The sequence below is a fragment of the Zophobas morio genome, unplaced genomic scaffold (genome assembly GCF_036711695.1).
Source record: "Zophobas morio isolate AGI-343-1 ecotype UQ-CSIRO unplaced genomic scaffold, CSIRO_AGI_Zmor_V1 ptg000058l, whole genome shotgun sequence".
NCBI lineage: Eukaryota > Metazoa > Arthropoda > Insecta > Coleoptera > Tenebrionidae > Zophobas > Zophobas morio.
The window spans coordinates 5,338,935-5,360,743 of record NW_026972163.1 but is presented as its reverse complement, the minus strand read 5'-3'; the positions used below and the strand labels follow the sequence as shown (position 1 = coordinate 5,360,743).

General features: G+C 32.6%; 1 protein-coding gene across 1 annotated transcript in view; it reads right to left on the bottom strand.

Moving 5' to 3' along the window:
* Positions 1 to 20,660, bottom strand: part of LOC135143125 (netrin-1) — a 154,751-nt gene extending 134,091 nt beyond the window's left edge. The window contains exon 1 of the mRNA XM_064074991.1: positions 19,251 to 20,660. Coding sequence (XP_063931061.1) covers positions 19,251 to 20,451 — 1,201 coding nt within the window. The 5' untranslated portion in view covers positions 20,452 to 20,660. The remainder of the gene's footprint in view (positions 1 to 19,250) is intronic.
* Between the last annotated feature and the right edge of the window lie 1,149 nt (positions 20,661 to 21,809).

Below are 21,809 nucleotides of genomic sequence, written 5' to 3'. Positions count from 1 at the left end.
ACAGTTGGTATAATGGATTTAAAAGTTTTAAAGAGTTTCGCTCAGCGATGAGTTACGTGAAGGTAGAACAATTTCTGCAACTACCGAAAAAAACATACCCGCAGTTCGAAACATAATTGAAGAAATCATTCGAAACAGAATTATTCGCAGTAGTTTAGGCATTGGAATGACTGCAATTAATAAGATTTTACGTGGCCACCTTGGAGTTAGAAAAATTTGGAAAAATACAACGGTGAACCAAAAGCTGTCTGTAACATCATTACCGATGAGGAAACATGGATTTTTGCAATTTGAATCAGAATCAAAAAGCAAATCACAGTGTTTGTTCCCAACGGAACCGAATCCTGTGAACAGTTAAACAAGCCAGATAGGAAAGAAAATGATTGTTTTTTTTTTCTTTAAATCGGAACTAATTGAAACAGTTGTGCTTGAGAATCAAAAATCGGTTAATTCTGAATCGTTTTCCACTATATGCCTGCGCATCCCCCGTACAGTCCCGACCTTTCACCCTGTGATTTCTTTTTATTTCCATAAATAAAAGAGAAACGTTTTGAGAGCCCTACAGAAGTAGTTGAAATTTATAAAAGTCTTGTTTCGGAGATACCACAAACCGAGTAGGATATGTGTTACAAAAATTAGTTTTATAGAGTACATTAATGCATTGAGTTACAAGGTGATTAATTTAAAAAACAAAAATGTTGGTTAATTTTTTATTGGTTTCCTAAAATTTTCGGTGTGACCCACATTTTAGCTATTACTACTGTTAGAAAGAAAGGTTCTATGACATGAACTGGTACTTCACTCCTCTGTGCGGTTTAATTACGTATTCGTCAACCAAAAACATCACGATTTATCATCCGCAATTTTTTAAACATTGAAATCGGAAATTGTGTATAACTGCAGAAACTGCAAGTTATGAAAATATCTGTTTAGGGAATTAAAAGATCAATTTCATGTTACTAAATTGAACCAATAACAAATTTAAAATTACATAACTATAACTCATGTAAGTATTTTTACATAAGATCGATCCTCGATAAAAAAAAATAGGAACAAAATTATGTTGGAACGGAATACCTTTCTTAGGTTATCAGCCTGCTAACTGTCATAAAAGTTGACATTTGAATTCTAAAACTCCACCGACAAGAATTATTTCGTTGCTAACAGTTTGGCGTAAGTTAGGATTGAGTAGTGACTAAGCTTTTACGTTATATCTTTTCGTTTGCGTTAACAATCTTAACGTGAGTTGATACGTCAGAATACCAAATGACAGAATAGTTACTGAAATAAATTACTAAAATTTCACGTTGATAGTTCAAAATAGTTACATTGTGGACATTAACGAAAGTCAACTCCCAAGTTGTTTTTGTCACAACCCAATTTGATGTTTTCATTAATCAGAAATTTTACGTATATACACGGTAATTGCGAAATATATGCAAAAAAAAATGGGAAATACATAGGCTCACAATACGAATATGTCACTGTATAAAATTCACGGTCCTAAGTGGTAGCAGTGTCTAAAAACAATTATTTGAAATTAAATATAAATTGTTATACACGCCGCTGGTAGTGTTTCTTGACCTACTACTTTCAATCAATGGCACAGAATGACTCAGATGAAGAACCAAAAAAGAGACTGATAAGACACGTGCAAAAACACGAAAATGCCCAGTCATGATCCGTTGCTTGCATCCAACGGGAGTTGGTTTATGGTGAATTTTTCCAATTCAGAGTGTATCGATATGGTACTCCTTTATGGTGTACGCAAACCTTTGCATCAGTGGTACAGCATCTCCTAGATCATGGTACCTTCAACCTCAAACTCACGATCGTGGCCGTGATAGGACAGAAAGAATACTGCAAGCTGAAGAACAAATTTTGGATTCACTCGCAATGCTGTAATAGCACTAACTTTAAAAACACAATCTGCACCATATCTACTTGCTTTGTGAATTTTTATTTTAACACAGCGTGTTAAAGTTGATATTTTTGTGTGCCAGATTTTCAGCAATATACGCCGCTTACTTCTACATACACATTTGGAGGCTACCCACATAATTTTACAAATTCCTCTTTGGATTTATCTAAAAGCGTTCAACTGATCGCAGTTGAGGAGTGTTCGAAACATTTTTGTCTTTAGGAATAAACTGAATTTTTACTTTTGTTCCAATTTTTGTTTTTCCAAATATTTCGTCGCTGATTTCCGCTTTGAAAGTATGACTTTATTCTCCCTTCAACAGGGATAATTATTTTCTTTCTTACGAACATTATGTTTATTATTATTAAGATATCTGTTGCTACATATGTTTCGACCGGATGAATTATCGGTCATCATCAAGCTGTAATTATATGGATATTAATGAATGAAGCTAACAAGTAATTAATTACCTTTCGGTGTGTCGGGAAAAAGTTAAAATCGAATGAACACCCTCGAACAAATCTACAACACGACACACAAATTTAACGACCTACTTAAGGAATCCACCGAATTTTCACACGAAATTTTCCCTTTCGTTGCCCAACAACATGAGACGACACTGGCCACACCTGCTGGAGCCAACTCCAGTAACATCAACCACACAACCAGCTCATGGCCCACCAACACGAAATGACAAAATGGTTGCACATTGACAGATAATTCATGCGGTCGAAACACGTGTACAAGAGAGTTCATAATAATAATAAAAATAATTAGTGAGATGTAAGTGTGGAGACCCTATGTGTTTTCTCCCAATATGCCGTCGTACTAGGTCGTACTTTCGCGCTACTTTGGAGAGCCACCAACCAGTGGACGGAAACAGCTACTTCTCGAACAAAAGCCCTGGTGTCACTACTTTCGCGGATTACATCGACTAAAAGCCTGTTATGAACTTTGTCAATGATATCTGGTACGATGGCAGCTTTTGGTCCTCACGAAGGTAGTGCGTCTTCAACGGATGATCTCCCGAGCTTGAACTCATTAACTCAAAGACGAATGGCTTTATAAGAAGAATATGAATCGCCTAGTGTAGGAAAAATCCTTTTCATTGATTTCTTTCGCAGATTTCGCTTCCAAAAAGAAGAACTGAGTTACAGTACAAATTGTTATTTTCTCTTTTTTTTTTTTAATAAAAATCACCCAACACACCAGTATTCAATGAACTCCTAAACGAAGAATTACTGACAGAATGAATTGACACTATAGAAATATCATCTTTTTTTCACCCTGCAAGACGATGTAAATCGATTTATTCATCAAGTCACCCTCGTAAAAACCTTTCCGATTGAACTGGCTTTCAAACAAAACAACAAGATGGATTTTCCCGTTGTATTGTATCTACAAGGATGTTTTATTTTTGCAGTTTTAGTTGGGTTTACGTTCCTGGGAACGAAGGTTTGATAGTGAGAAACAGAATAATAACTGCTGGTCAAACTCTGGCAATTTGACAGCGAGATAATTGAAATATCGTGCCGTGTACTTTCAAATGATCGCTAATGTACAAGGGGGAGGAGTCCATCAACTGAATCCGATGTGTCTATATCATCACTTGCTAAGGGGACTCGATCCAGGAACAGCAATTTGCGAGGAAGGAACCACTTATGGCAGCAATAACGATTGATGAGATGGACCGAGAGGGATCCATCAACGGAACTTGTCCGTCGTTCTCTAAGAATATAATTATGATGGTAAAATTATTATAAATTAAAATTAGGATCTGTTGAAAGAAGTAGATTATTAAGAAATATTAGCGTTTGCTGCTTCATTCTAAAAAAGTAATATAGCAATACAGAGAACGTTGACACACTTGAGCACCACACCAACTGTCTACTAAAATTTTATAGACGCATTGTCAAATAGGTAATTTGCAAGATAAAGTTATTATATCGGGCGAGGAGCATAATTTGCCATCGAATTATTTTTGGAATTGAATCCGTGTGTACTCTCTGAAATGATACATCATAAGACAAGTTTTTAAGAAAATTAATTTTAGTAGTTTATGTTTAAACCTGGTCTAAAATTAGTGTTTCGGCTGCAAAATAAACAACGGACAGTATGGTGCCTACATTCTTTGAAGGTAAACATGACAAATCATGTTTAAAGGGCTTCTTAAATGCAATTCTCTTAAAAAATCGCTGCTAGATATAAGTAAGAAATTTCGACAGATTTTATACCTCAACTTCACGACGATGAAACGGAAGTTGGTAATTTTCAACAAGACGGGGTTACAGCACATTCGGCTAGGACCACAATAGTAATGTTTCACATTTTTTTTGACAATCGGATCAGTGGTAGATATACAGAGAATATTTGGTCCCCAAGATCTTGTGATCTTATTCCTGCAGACTTTTTTGTGATCCTATTCAAAGAACAACGTTTATTAAACATCTATCAACAATTTGGAGGAATTAAGTTTCGTAATAATAAAAGAAAGTAGAGATGTTAAGGCACGTGATCAATGCTATTAAACGAAGAGGTAATTTATGCTTACAACAAAATGGGCAACATATTAGCATTTATTGCGATTTAATTTTATTTATTTAATAAACTAAATCTTGTATCAATTTTTCGCCTAACTTTACACTTATTTTATTAAGAATTTTCTTAAAAAGTGTCCGCCATTTTTGCTTTTACGTTTGTTATTTTTTGGCATTTCTCAAAGTGGTTTAATAACCGACGTGATTACATTACTCAACTACAAACAAAATATGTTACTCGCTCAAGAGCGCCACAAAAACTAGATAGAGTATTTATTTATTTAACACAGGTATTTTTTTGTGTTTAAAACTTGTTGTGTAGTGATTCGGAGCATTATTTATGTGTACCAATGACAAAAATTTAAAGTTATGTTCATCAGTTATGTTGACAAATTATATATTTTTATTATTAAGAATTCTTCAAAATTTATACAGTATTGAAAAATCTAACTACATATATTTGAAATTAAAATAATCAGTAAATGCTGAACAGACTTCATTATTGAAATTTTATTTGTGCAGCTAAGGGTAATGATACATGAAATAACGTAAATTGATTATAGTTACTACCTTTATAAGATTGTTGCAAGCTTATCCTATTTCTTTCCAATACATTAGCTCTATCATCCCGTACGTGCGTTCATTACAACTTCCCTTTATCTGAAAAGTTTGGGAACATACGGTAGTATAACGACGGGATTTTTCATGTCTCATAAAGGGATCAGAACTTTGTTTTGTAAGTTCGATATACAAATGATATAGAAAGCTCTGGCTCTATTCCTTAACGCTGTTCCGAAAGTCGACGGTTCTTCCATGGTCTAAACATTGCATTCGAAACTAAAGCGAAGAAAATTGTTGAATATGCGTGTACGAAAAAGCTGCGCTGCGAATGTCAAGCTTTGAATCTTCTTTTAAGAAACTAATAAGAAATTTAGGCAGGCCTAAGATTTTGGTAAAGCTGATAAAATAAAAAAAAAAAGACACAGAGAGGTGAGAATTTTGTTTTATTAGACACAGATCCAGTCGACAAACAATGAATTCTTGTGTTAAGGAAAAAGGATTCCCAATATATATGATCATAGTAGTTATCATATGCTAAATAAATACGTTAAGCTTTTTCCAGATTAACTTGATATTGATTTATCGTTAAATCCCCAAATATTATCGTCGATTTTGAACTTGCACCTCCAAATGTAAAAAAAGAAGTATTTATAGAATCAAGAATAGGGTTTTTTCATTCCACTTACGGCAAAATTCGCAGCGAAAAATACCTGTGATTGATGAAAGAATAGAGACCAGGTAGAAATTTTAGGTTAAATTATAACTGTGTTATGTTTGTGATGGATCAATATCTGAAAATTTTCCAACCAAAACTTACACCTTTAGGTGCGTATTGTGAGAGCACGTACGCCGGAAGAATGCGTCATAATGTAAATTCTAGGTTCGAAATCAAAGTGTAGAACATGTTTCAACGTAAATCAGGCGACTTACCATATATTCAGTTCGATATCACTTAATATATTCTGAGTGACAAAAGTAAAAGAGCACAAGAAGGAATCATGATTTTGGAATGCAATTTTATACCTATACCGATTAAGAGTTGTCAAAATAAGAATTGCTTAGAGTTTCAATGTTATCTGTCCAGTAGTTTTAAGAATAAAAATATTTTTCTTTTATGTTGAAGAAGAACTTATCGTGGTATGTATAACTCATTTCACCACTTCCGTGAAATTATTATATCTGACGTGTAGAGTAGACTCCAGAGCAGTTCCAGTTTTAGGCATCTTTGAAACTTTGAGAGAGGTAAAATTTAATGTTAAGTCTACTAAATGTTCAGAACTTACAAAATTGACCGACTTCGGTAAAGCCCCGATTTTTTCAGATTCATATACTCCTAATCAGCGATCTACCTCTAAATCATACATACTACATTTCATGTATTTATTTTCATGATAAGTAAACATTCCAAAATGGTACTTACTGGAAATAAGCAAATTACTAAAATGATGTTTTTATTTAGTTAAAATTTAAAAACTTGCCGCGTGATGCAAACTATTCTACAGTTTTCTATATGTTCCAAACACAAAAAAAAAACTGGTCTCCTGTATTATGAAATCTGTATATTTACATTCAATGTGTGATGTTTACTGATTTTTTCCGACGTCTGTTGCAAATCATTGCAGTAAATTGTGAAATTATGAGTGTAATCACACAGCGACAATTAAATGTTTATACAAAAGAGTTTATCTTTGATGATAACGTTACCTCATTCTAGAGAATTCATCGAAATTAAAATTTATAGCAACCTCCACCCATCCCTAATTACCACAATTAAGCTGATGTAAATAATGACTCGAAATTATTGTTCATCCAACGAAAATATAGACTTATATATTGTATTTTATCATGAATAAAGTTCTATGTATGTATGTATGTGTATATATTTTCATTAGGTCTTTAAGATTTTGAATTTTTTATTTAATAGAATGTAATATCAATCTTTCAAATAATAATTGTTTCGTTGCTAATTTAAATGTAATTCAAACGCTTTTGGGTTTATTTTCAAAATTTTCACAAAAATAATGCAACGTTAATTAAAATCGCATTGTACATATTTAAGTAAACGAAATTTCCGAAATTATATACTTTCATGTTACTCGTATTTCCATAATAATTGATGTACTTTGCTGTTACTGTATAGTTTACTTCTAAAAATTCAGTTCATCACTTTTGAACTATAACGGTTTCGTATTTGTTAAAAATAAACCACTAGTGGTAGTTTTTAGCAGATTTGAATTTGGGGGGTGAGGAGGGACTAAAATTAAAAGATGTTTTTGGAATAGTTATTACAATAGAAACCTTCGTTATTCTTCCAAACCAGTTTTCTTGTTAATAAACTTCACATTACAATTCCACTGGGTCCTTCGTTTGAACAATTCTTTCATCACACTTGTAATTAAAATAATTATTTTATCTGCTAGCACGCCATATTGACACCCTTATGTTAACTGACTATTCAACAAAAATTTAAATACATATTTAACTAAATATTTGATAAGGCCCATATTCAATGTTTGAATAAGAAAATAAAATATAAAGTAATCTAACTCGTCCATCTAAAAATTAATTCTAAAATTAAAATAAATAAAAAAACAGTTAAGTTAGACCAGTATCTCACTAATAGGTACAATAAAATGGCTCTAAAATTCATTATGTTGAGACAATGGGTCAAAAGACAATGAACTGTGATGGTTGAATGAAAGCACGTAAATGCTGTTTTATTAAGCTTGAATGCTTTATTATAATTATACCAATATATACATGCATCAATACAAATATAAAGTTTATTAAAGGCAATTCTATCTTAAAACAAGGGATAGGCATTAACACAATTTTCAGCGAATTTATTGCATACATTTCTGCTATACGACAAAATGTAATGGAAAAGAGTACATAAAAATGTTTAGTTATAGATTAAAAAAACAGCATTTTTCTTCCTTGGTCCTCTTCGGCTGCTCTTTTTAAGTTTACAGAAAACTAACTATTATTATGAAAAACGTTCAAAAATTCTTTGAAACAGGATGTATCGTTGTGGAAAGAAATATTTTCCTATATTTCTTAATGAAGTAATGTAATGTACATAGGGTAAAAATAATCATCTACAGAATAAACGTAACTATAAAATAATGTTTAGCATCTTCGATGTAATTATATATAAAGAGCGAATTGTGGGGCAAACGCCTTTTTATTGTGGTTATAGACAAATTCATAAAAGTTGTATATATAAATGTATACTTATCAGAGAAAATCCTTTTATTTGAACCCTACTTGTTTTTGCATATTTTTGATAGCGAGTGCCTTTTTGCACTTTTTTATTTTTTTCTGCCTATTTCGTTCTATAATCTGAATTTTGTGTACCCCTAAGCTTACGTTTCTTGCGAAGGTCACAATGAATATTTCCAGTACTATAAAGAAAGATAATCCAACCCGAGTTTTGGGTAAAAGGGTCGGAAGAATTCTGTTACCAAAATGCCTACAATTCAATAACCCAAATCTATTTTTCTGCGTAAATCATGAAAGAACAAATTTTATCGCACAGCTGAGTACTGTAATAACGTTTCTTTTCTATACAATACAATTTTATGATAGTTTGAGCCAGTTAATTTCACATTGATTCATACCCACCATAAATTGCAATTTTAAAACCGAGCGGGTAGAAGACTAGTAATCCGAGCAGTTCTTAGCTACGCTTCTTCGGTGGGATACTCAGTGGGCGAACAGCTTGGCCAACCCCTCCTAATGACACTGTAAAATTTTATTGTATACAAATGGAACGTTTTTAGTACATAGAGGTAAGTTTTAGAATAATAAAAACATCAATTTCCAGACCCCAACATAAGTTGTCTTTTGCTTGTCTAGGCAAAGCTTTGATGTGGTAAATAATAAATATACAAAACTCACTTGACATACACCTTTTATGACTTAAGCGGCTTAAGCCAAACCACCCTTATAATAAACCCGAACCGCAACGATTATTACTGTCCATTGTTGCCATAATGGAGCTGTAAAGTTTTACTAGGTATATGCGAACCGAGCGAAGTTATACAATAGCCAGTTTGACTTATAACGGTGCTTTGGTTTAAGCGGCTTAAGTCATAAAAGTTTTACAAGGTGTATGTCAAGTGGGTTTTGTATACACCAACCCCTCCTACAACTTTCTCTGTATTAATTAGTTCGTGTTGGTTTCTCCTAACGTGAAGTTCAAAAGTGTGTTTTAAAAAAATTTTATCATCTATTATTTTGTGCCATTTAAAAAATGCCCGAAGTCAATCGTAAAGGACAAGTTGAGGGAATGGACGAAAAACAAAGACGTTTTTCAAATAGAAATCGGCGAATTCTGAAGCCTGTGGGAAAATTGTAAGTATAAATTTATTAATGTTGTACTATTCTAATGGGAAAACTAGTTGTGAAATCACTTCCATAAATTCGCATAATATACAATTTTTGAAAAATAAATAAATAAAATGTGTTGTTTAGATTTCCTGCCAAAAGAAGTGCCACGTTCTTCAACATGACAATACTCACATGCACAAAACAACTCTTACTTAAGATACCAGGAAAACTTTACTTTCCTCTTTTCATTTCAGTGATGACTATACGAAAGATTTTTACTATGAATTAGAAACTTCAAAAATAACATTCCTGAGAAATCAACTTTAAAAACGAATTAATTGTCCCAAGTTTGTGATGACGTAAGTATTGTGTCATTGCATAGAAACTTAAGATTGCAAACATCCTAATTATGGCTATTTTATTTATTGAGTTATTTCACTTTGTACTTTTTTTAAGTGATTAATAAAGTTAGAGAAGATATTAGGGTTCACGATATTTGGATAGCAGTAGAAGAAACTATAAATTCTGATGGGCCATACCTTGCAAACACTGTAGTGGGAAAATTATCTGTAGAGGCAGCTGGCACACTACATTTTCTGGCTTCGAAAATATTGGAAAAAACCAATAATGTAACAACAGTGGTACCGTTTATCAATGAGTTGTTAGGTAATTCTGTTAATTATAAAAAAAAAAAACATTTTTCGCGGATCGACTTAAATTAACTTCGACTTGCATTAGTGTTTAAACTACATCTTAATAACTCAATCAGATTGGTTATATTTGCCAATGCACGGTTGCAAAGTCGCATTAACATTGTTACACAATTAGAGCAAGTTTACAACTTTGCTAGGTGGTAAGGTAAGTAATCCGATAAGAGGGGTTAATGTAAAAAAAATCTAGTCTTTCCTATTCAAATATAATAATATAGGTACTCGTATATTATGGCCAACTGGAATCAAAAAGGAAAAACTAAAACTGCTTCTAACGGACGCCGCTGCATACAATTAATAAAATAAATGTAGATATCAAAGAAAACGAAACGTTGCATAAAATTTATTTTTCCTAAAACTTTGATAAGCGTCTATTTTTCCATTTTTCGGATCTAAATCCCCGTTTTTATCGCCTACTTTAGGGACTGTTTTCTTTTTTTTTAGCCTAAAATCCGCTCTTTAATTATATGGCATTTGTATAAAATGCATAAAATTAATCTGCAGTTTGTGAACGAGAATACTTTAACAAAATGGTAACTCACGATTCCATTTAAAACTAACCACAAATAAACCCTTAGAAATTACGAAGTCAGGGGAAGCGAAAAAGTTGTTAGAGTAGAGTCTGCGAAATTGTGAACATTGACTTTCTGTTTCCAACAATGCTTATTGGAAACTCAATAAACTGCTCACGATTATTACAACGCTTGCCCGCTTTCGGGTTTTGAATCGGATGTCCTTAACGAAGGAATATAGTGTTACTGTGTTACCAAATAGTAATGAAATTATAGAGGGTGTTTAATAAATATGCGGGAAAAATTCAGGGGGTTATTCGTTGGGTTATTTAAGATTTCATTATTCTAAGATGATTTTCCGAAAGTCTCTTTGTTTCGAAGATACATGGCGATACAAGCTTTTCGAAAAAAAAACAACAGTTTATTAATTCGTAGTACATATAAAGAGTCTTAATCTAGAAAAAATCTGTTGAAAATGATTACCACCAGCTAAGATCTTCATGTATCCAATTTTCTCCTCACTGATCGCAGAACTTTTTCAAATAAACCAGGGTTGTTCCTTGTTGCATTATTACGGCTACAGTCGTTTTTTTCTACGACTAAAATAGGTTAATCAAGTTATGTAGGTGTCGCGATTCTACCGCAACTAAAATGTTGAGTTGTGAGAGGTGCGCATATGTTCAATAGACAGTTATCACTAAGATTTGAGTCATCACTGGCATAGATTTCTACCCTACTCATAAATAATAATTACAAAAAAAAACATTTTTTATCTCATTTTAAAACATAATTTTGTCCAAATTCGTTGCACGCCTCTGATAAAAAGATCATCTTTCGTTTCTATAGCAACATTTAGTCTTGACAAAAGTTTTATTGTTACAGTTGCTAGGATTTACTAAAATAAATTAATTTTACCTATTTATCCTTCAGTAGCATCTAAAAGGGTTGGATAAAGGTTAATTTTCCCCTTATAATTTTGATAACAGAAAATAAGTTTTTCAGACTTCTTCGACTTCGGGAAGAACTGTCCATTTTGATGTACGTACCTTTCAATAACACCCTGTATAATATGTTAATAAATTTTTCGATTAGAAGTTAATTAAGGGGGAAATATTCCCGAATGTTTTCATTCGCATGTAAAAGCCCTATTGTGTATCACTTTACATATACACTTTAGTGGTAGCAGATATTTTCTGAAAGAACTTATTTATGTTAGTCGAATGACGGTAGTTTGTAACCCACTAAGCACAAGGAATTTAATCTGTAGTAAGTATATATGTATTTTCCTTTTACCTGGACGCACAAAAAATATCACAGTTGTCGACTGAAATTAAATTCTGGTTAGTCAGAGTTAAATTCGTAGTAAAAAGAATGTGCTTACTTGCCTATCATTGGACGATGGACTTGTGTCTTTACAGTTGAACAAAAATAGTTTGAAACGTCCTTTTGATTTTCTTAAAAATAAAAATGAAATTAATCGATGTGTGAAACAAAATTGGGGTATAATTTTTTGTGAGAAATTGGAAATTATTAAAGGTCAAAAATTTACATAAGTAATGCCGATTTTAAGCAGTCGCCTTTATACCATAAAATAGTGCATCCACAACATATCAATCAATTTCGAAAAAAAAAATCAAAAATAAAAATGGATAGAAAGAATAATAACTGATGTGATTTTTCAGGAATAACTTTGAGTTTTTTGTTGATACTGACGTCATCAGTGTAATAAATTTATAACAAATCCCTGTAATCCACAAATTTTTTATTTAGGGTAGGCTGTAATATTATCCTTTACCTTTCCAATAAACACGAGTTCATACCCGCATGCGCTGATCATATATATGTATATAATATACAAAAACAAAAAATTGTATATTTGTATTTTACAATGACGCAGAACCGATTACATACAAAGTCTACCATCGGCCAGGGTGTCAAAACACTCACAACACATTACGACGGCCAAAGTTTAACTGGTTGCATACAGTATCAAAACGAACTCGCTATAATATTTGTCATGATCACATGTATTATAAATTATTTTTGATACTTTTATTAAACTTACAAAGTCAGGCTTTAGCACATTCTCAAAAACAGTATTTCAAATTAAACCATATGATGAAGTGAACGTAAAGGTAAGTCGGCTTTGCATCGTTAAGAACGATCAGTGTGTATAGGTCTCACGCCTTTAAATACAAAATTTTCACCCATAACTTAAAATCTGGAGAAAATTAAAATTGATGCTAGAAATATGTACTTACTCAATCTTCACTTATACTCGTAACACACAAATTCAGTTTCTTAGATATCTAAAGTATAGAACAGAAACTCGATAACTGACTTAAATCTTAAATAATCTTAACACGATCAATTTAGCCTTCCCTACAGACCACAAGCAAATGTTCCAAGTTATTTGACTCTTCTTGTTATGAGTGTTTTACCTTGTGGATAAACCTTACTGCGCAAAAATGTATTAAATAATTGTAACTCTGTTTCGAAGTTTCATCACTTATTGGGTTTTCGTTCTGTACCCTCAATATATACTCGGACATTACAAAATTTGATTCTGTGAATGTTCGAGGAAACCCCTATGAATTAAAATAAAAATTAGTGCAGATCGTTATAGCCATGATATGTATGCAATTGCATGTATTTCAACTGAATTTTTCATAATAAAAAAAACTTTGCATTAGAATAGCTACAATGTAATAATAATAATAGTGCTATGTTACAAAATTTCAGGGAAGGAAGATACATTTTTTTTTTATTTTATCAATAAACTGAATTTCTTCAGTCATTTTTTTTTAAACATTTGTATAAACAATTCTCAAAAATATGAATATACTAATAAACCACACGTGTAGACTCACAATAGGTATTTTGCACATTTTAGAAAGGCTTCACAGCAAAATTTTGAGAATCCAACATCAAATTTTTGGTTGATAAAATTTGATTAGAGATTTACCATGCTTACGATAGCATTAAATTGTTTTCAAGATTTCAAAACATCCGACTTTGCAGTCTGCAATTGAAATTATATCATTTTGATTTTTTTTTTATCTGGATGTTGAAAAATTTTGAGATGACATCAAATCGTTGGTGGAGATAGTGGGGCAAATTTTGGTTAGAGTTTTACAATCCAATAGTTCCTAACATTATCCAAAAGGTCTAGTTACTCTGTTACAATACTTCCATATAATAGCTTACGTCGTGAAGTAAAAGGCTGTAATATTTGCTTTAAATTAAATTCATTACAAATCATTAACATTTTTAAACTTTGCTTTGATTATTATTGTGAGTAAGAGTAATAGGCCAAATCAATTTTCAATAAATGAAATGTTGAATGACGCAAAAACCAAAGGCAATTTTTCTAAATCTGCAAAAAGACAAGTGTACAGTGTAGTTCCCCGGAGTTAACAATCTAAATGATTAAAAAAAGTAACCTAATTGAAATTAACTCAATCTGAAGAACATATGACACCCAGTCTGAAAAGATCGTCGCCAATAATATTTAGAGAGTATTGGTGACGACAAGTTAAAACTTCACAGGCGTTGGAAATCAATGTAGTACTTAACTTACGGAATATACGTATACAATCGATATTTCTACTACACTACTTCATTTCATAAATACTGTTAGATCTCTATAAGGAATATTATACCAGTAACATTAACTGGCGAATAAACAAAAACATAAAACTCATGTAATGTATTTGGGAGGCCAAAATCTGTCCACCGTTCGTGACATTCATGAGGACATAAAGATCAATTTTTGATTCTAGCTTTTTGTTTTCATCGCTCAGGTTAAGGTATATCTACATATTGTAATATACTATTATTATTATCTGGCAATGGATAGTCAAATTTATTAAAGCTTCAATTCAAATTGAAATAAAGGCGGGGTTTCCAAGTAATTTTCAGCTACATAAGAGATGTAAAAGTAAGTATATTATTTGTAACTTCTAGTGCAATCGCGAATATTTAACATAATTTACTTACCAATGAACACAATTTTCTGCTTACGTCTGACTTTTTTCAACATATTTCTACAGCATGGGTATAGTTCATGTTATCTACATTAACCTACGTCTCTGAGACAAACGTCTATGGTCAACTTATCATTACAATAAATTATTACACTTAAATTTATCGTCGCTATCCGTCAGAAGGTAACAGAAACACATTTTAAAATAATTGCCTAAAAAATAATCGTCAAAGTTCCACATATAAAACAACTAAACAAAGAACGATTTTCATATTATTTAACATTCATTAAAATGACACCAATAAATTATGTTTAAGATTATTTATATTCGAACATTAATAAAAGGAATAGAAGTAACTGAAGAGAATTGCTGTTTCGAACAACAACTCTCAATATCTTTTTAAAGAGTTATACGATACACTCATCATTTTATACTTAACGCTACATGTTGTTCTATTATTTCCCAGTTTGTTTTAGTATTTAAAACTATCAAATTCTATAAAAAGAAAAAAAGAATTATGTGTGACATTTAACTGGTGATGTGATATTAAGGGGATATGTGGAAAAGCATGTACTTAATTGACCCTCTTACAATACTTCCCCAGCTTATGCTCAGGAAGTAAAAAATATACAAAACAATGGAACTTCGGGGTACAAAAGTACCAAATTAAATTTTCAATAAGACACAACAAGTTCATTTAAAATTAAAGCATTTGACACTGGCTACTTAACACCCGCCAATTTTAACTAGTTTCAACGTACCCATGATTGCTTGCATTTTTATGGTCTAGAATTAACTCTAAAAACTATCTACTTGGAAAGTAACAATGGTCGACTAAGATATTCAAAAATTAAGGTATGTAAATGATTTTATTGTCCTGGTTTCTCATGACGCCGATGGTACATTTTTGTGGTTAAATAAACAAAAATTAAATTACAAGCGACATTTTAAAAATAATTCTCAAACTTGGTGCTTACATTTAAATCTTTAGTTGAAAGCTTGGCACAATTGTGTCACGCGTTCAATACTGGTGTTATTTTTAGGGTATAGAAAAGTGTAGATGACATGATTTAACCAAGACAACCAAAACGTCTCCAAACTGTTAATCAAAACAGAGTTCGTGTAAAGAAATCTTTTGAAAAGTATAAGGATTTTATTTAACTTCAGTCATAATCTTTTCTAAACTTTTGTTTTTTTTTTCAAGTATTTATTTTCTTTAACTACACGCAGCACAAAATCAAAATCGTCGAACTTTTACACCACCTGATAAAAAATTTTCAATTTTTTTTGTAAAATGTAGGTCGTGTGAAAGATTTGTTTTTTCATCTGACCATCACTAACTCTACGAAATTTATTATGATACTATTCTTTATTTGCCTCAATATAGCAATTTAAATTTCAAAGGTGTAGAAATAATAATAATACTAATAATTGTATTTGAATTATAAATAAATATTTGTACACACGTCCAAAACACAAATGTTTCCTACATTTACAAGAATTTCACGATTTCCAGCAAAATATTGATTCTTACATAGCCAAAGTTTCAGTTGTAAATATAGATAAAGAAATGTCGTTTCTTTTAATAGGGAGTTATTTAATAAGCACAATTATTACGGCTATTTATTTACTAGGAGTTTAAGTAATACTCTATGTTAGGAAGCATGGACGATTAAACGCCGAGCGACAGCGAGTCTATACGAGTCACATAAAATAACTTAAACTTCGAATCAAATAATAGTTATTTATTGTAAAAGTGTTTTAAACCGCGTTTTACCCACGCAAGAATGTTTAAACGCGAGAACGCAGTTCTTAAGTGGATAAAATGTGGCTAAAACACGAATGCAATACAACGTTCTATCCACAATCACAAGCCCAAATTGAAGTTCATCGAATTTAATAAAAGAATATCCCCACATTTAAACGTCACACCTTCTAGAACTCGTTGAAACTGAGAAAGTTATGGCGCGCCGTATTGGTTGCTAAGATTAGTTACTTATTGTTTATTGTTTTTCCGTTATGCTCCAACAACTGGCGAAAATGGAAGAAGTTGAATCTATTCCTTCAGAAATCTTTGAAGAGGCCCAAGAAGCAACTGTACCAATTGGTTTAGTACCAGACAAGTCTAAAAAATATTATGAAAAAGAATTTACTGAATTTAACATGTGGAGAGAAAAACGCCAAGTAAGGACAATCAATGAGGAAGTCATGCTCTCATATTTTTTCAATCTCAAGAAAAAGTACGTGGCTTAATCAATTCTATGCTAAAGACTACTACAAAAGTTCACAAAAACATAGAGTTGTCAAAATATGACAAATTGACGCCTTTTTGAAAAGTGTTTCTAAAGGATACATACAAGTAAAGAAAGCAAACATGTTGGATCGAGAGCATGCTAAAGAATTCCTAAGAAGTATTCCTGATTAAGGCAAACTTTTATTATTTTTTTTGCAATATTAGGTATAAATTATGAATTATTTTAGGTTTCACTGATTATGGGGGGCACAGGTACATGTAGATGTTATGAATTAACGAACTTGAAAATTGATGACGTCGAAGATACTGGCTCATATTTATTGGTTTCAATACCTGATACCAAGACGAATATTTCACGTAGGTTCACCATTCTCGAGGAAAGATTTTCTATCAATGCTTTGAGCCTTTGTAAAACGTACATTTTGGTACGTCCAAAGGAGTTGCCTCAACGCAGATTCTTTTTACGATATATAAATCAAAAATGTACTGCGTAGGCTGTTGGAATTAACAGATTATCAAAAGTACCTTTGAAAGTTGCTTCTTTTTTTAACCTTCCTAACACAGAAAACTACACGGGCCACTGCTTGAAACGTACTTCCACATTCCACAACTCTGTTGGCGAATAAAGCTGCTGACATTACAACGATCAAACTGCACGGTGGGTGACGGTCTTCAGCAAGAGCAGAAAGTTACATTGAAGACGCCATATCAAATAAACTGAATATAGCAAAGAAAATTCAAGAGGAAACTTCTGGTTCGGGCCAAAAAGACAAATTCACATTTTATACAAATTCGTCAAAAAACTGTGCCTGATGTTACGATTTCCAAAAATGTCGAGAAAAAGATCCGCATCAATGACACCGAAGTCATAATATCAAAGGGGGATAATTGTGTTACTTTAAATATAAATGTTAATGTAAATAAGTAATTATTAAATAATTTTGAATGATTTGTGTTCATTATTCTTCTATGTTTGTAACAATGGAATAAACTAACTATCCCACTAGGGGATAAAGTGTTAGTTAAAACGGTTCATAAGTGTAGATTAAAATTCAATTATGTATAAGTTGATTGCGGATAAACATATTTTCAAACGATCAATGTTCTTTTGAATCGATTATTTTCTGTCTCCTTGCTTCATTAAAAAATTCCCTTGTCTTGAGTTACCATGGTTACTATGATTGACAACCACGATGATTTTCACAGAAACGTATCCTATTTGTACTCGGGCGGAGTATAAGTAATACTTTTATACGCCGAACAAACAAGCTGTCATTGAAATGAGACTTAAATCCCGGTAACAACGTCCTATAAGTATCAGTTATACGACGTTTGAAAATAAAAAATTGTATGTGATATTTCTGAAAATTGGAAAACACCGTAGCAACGGCAACTTGTCGTGGATTTGATAGACTCTTCTCATTTTATGGGTGACAGGCGACTTAATTCAAATTATAAAAAAAATTACTCTTCTTTAAAAAACACTGTTGATCTCAGTTCAGTTCAACTAATTCATAATAATTACTAATAATTGGAACCGGAGGAAGGAAAGTTTATAGCTGAAATTAAATTAAAAATTTAAGAAACTTGATAATATTTTTCTGTAAGATTACAAGCGTTTCTGTAATATAATAGCTAAAACTCTTTTAAAAATTTTTATTCATTTATGCAGTCACGTAACAGAAAACACAAAATTTGTGTTTTTGTTATTACATTGAGATAAATATAAATGAATGTTAATTGTGATGATTCGCCGCGAGTTGTTTTTTTTTTCTTCATTCTATACAGCATGACTAAAAAATATGGAATAAATTCGAAAATAAAACCATAAAATATTTAGGCAGCTCAAACACTTTTAAAAACTTTAGTTCATAGAGACACAATTTGAGACGTTATAATGCCATGTCTACGGCCCTTTAATTTTATTTTCTTCTGATTTTTAAATTCAATTCTATTTTAAATATAGCAAAAAAACGAAAGGTATAGCTGTGGAGTCGAGGAGTGACAAATATTTTCAACATTTTGCCTAAAATTTTGTCAGTATCGCTGTGATATTTATTCCATATTTTTTTAACATTATATATGTATATTCGATCAAAGTAGTATAAATAATACATCAAACAAAATTAATTTCTAAAAATTGTACATACTAATGTTTAAATACAAAAAAAAAAATAAACATCACGGCATACACATATACACTAATCGGTAAATCTCAATTAATTTTGATTAAAGCTAAGTACCTACATATTATGTAGACCTACAGTGATCTTTTTTGAAGAACGGATCCCGTACAAGAATCGACGTCTGTTATCAACTCCTTTACCTAAGTACCGCAGCACAGCAGAAGTAACATACCCAGAATGCAATCAAACATTTAATGCAACTGGTCTTGTAAACCAGCAAGCAGATTTACATACATCCAAAAATGTCTTACCTTTACATTCATTGGCATCTCTGACGGTAGCTCTACCCCACGGTCTATCAAAATGGAATGGTTTACATCTTTCGCAGTCTTTTCCCGCAGTATTATGTTTGCATTCACAGGCAAGTTGTCCGTCTCTCGCTGTGACACAGCGGCTCGCGTGTCCATTGCACTTGCATCTTCCACCAACAGCAAAATCAGCTACAGCGTACTGATGAGTGATCTGATACCCTCCACTTATCCCGTTGAATTGCAAATCGGCAGAATCGGGAGTTTTCAAATCCTCTGTATCTAATGGTTGCATTTCGTTTACTAACTGAACAACAGGTTCTTTAGTTTGAAGTTCCAAAGTTTGTTTATTTATGAAAGTGTGTTCAGGAGCAACCGTATCTTGATTTTCTGAACTGGTATCGTCAACAGGCATCTGGAAGCGATTAAAAATAACTTTGATATCGGTAGCGGTAATCCAGTCTTGGAGGACGGGAGAGTTGTCAAAATCCAATGCACTAGGACGGCCTTCCAAGGTGCTAAAAGCTATTCTCGATGATTGTCCAAGGCTTTGATTATCGCCTCCCGTGTAACGATGGGCGTCAGTGCATCGTGCCTCTTGCTCGTTCACTTTGGTGATGGTAGCTTTGTTTGGCCTGCCATAAACTCTGCGACACTGAGTCGAATAAAACTGAAACGCTTGCCACGTCTTTCCATAGTCCATACTTTTATAAATCGCGATAGAATCTGGTTTAGGTGTGTTAGGGCAAAATTGCAAACTAACGTATGTCAGTTCGTACTTTTTTCCTAAGCTGAGGATCAACGTTACATTATCTGGTGCAGCATTAATGGAAGTGACTGGAGGCAAAGGTTCAGACCGCCAGCAAGTTACGTTATTTGGATTGTTGAGATCAGTAAGGTGAGACGCTGGAAATCGATTCTTTGGTGATCTGTCGTCGCATAAATAGCACTGAGAATTACTTCCCGACTCGGGTGATTCACAGTAAGGTACAGGTGAATGAAGGCCGCAAGTAGAAGACGCTTTCACGGGTACACCGAAAGCAGCATTAACGAAATCTGGTATACACCGACGCGGCCGATCTTCATCATAGCAAGGATCAACTGGGGTCTGTTGTCCCTCAAACATCTTAAGAAAGTTGTCGGATACAGTGATCGCTGTGGGCACAATAAACACTAATAATATCGCATTTAGCAGCCTCCACATGTTACTTCCGAGCCTTAAATACAGATTAGCACAAACATATATTTTACGGGTTATGCTTTTCACTCATAAGAACCGCGGGATAAAGGTTAAATATGCCACACGTGCGATGCAGTGAATTGAAGCAGCAATCCACTCGACCCGGTAGCCGTTAAATAACTGGCGGTCCGCTGTCTGCACTGCTCCGACCTCCGATCTGAATCGGAGGCAAGCACCGCCTCTTTCCCCGCAAGGGTGTACCCCTCCGCGTCTAGATAAAATCCCCTCACCATTCTCAATGCACTGTGGACAAAATACATACCAGATTTAATAGAACTAAACAGCTAAACGAAATTTTTCTATCCACTCATTCGCGTAATTGCTTAAAAAAAATGGGCAGGGAGTAAATAGCTGTCATGTGACCGTATTTGCAGGGTTGCATTTAACACAGGGACTAGTCGGCGCTTGCTCGTCCGAGGTTTGAACATTTTCGATCTCAGAAATTTAATTTGTAATTTTGCGTTTAAAAATCCGTATAAGTATAATTCATACAACATATAAATTAGTGCTACTATGCTATCTACATATACCTACCTATAATCTATAATATTAATCAGACTTCAACTTTTTTAACACGAAGTTGAATAGTCATGATATCAATGTTACTTGTAAAATTTTGACCTGGTATTAATTAACATCGGTTTTACACTTGCAAGTAGCACTTACACATAAGTGTATAGTTTTTACATCTTTAATTGAAATTTTTAGCAGTTGCAGAAAAATAATATTCATTCATGCATAGCGAAATTTATTTTCAATGTGATTCTTTAATTGCTAACCAAAATGTATTTATTTATTACAACTATGCGGGGGCATGGTGCTGAGCTTACAATATAAATTTCACTTACATACCTACGCTATAATGATATCTAGAATGTTGCAGACATTTCTACTAAAAAATATTTTTTTCAGCAAGCCTGCTTGTGCAAATATCAAAATTGTATTTTCGAAATTTGCTTCGATAAACTAAGAAAATTGTCACGTTCTACTAAATTTTATTAAATAGCAGTAACAACAAACTTTAGTTGTAATAACGAAGCAGACAGTCTGGCCTAAGCTACTCAATTTAAGCTTAAAATAAATATGTATAGATATATAAAGAAACTAAATAAAGCTAACGTGATTTCAGTATGACTAGATATGGTGCATGGGAAAAATTCTGAGTATATATGACAAACAAAATGTTACATTAGAGTTGATTTAGAGAACTATTTGACAAAACTTATAAAATAGTGAAATAGTCAAATCACTGTCATCAAATTTATTATAGAGTCCTTAGGACATAAAGTTAGTAGGTATATTCCAAATTCCAAATAAAAACA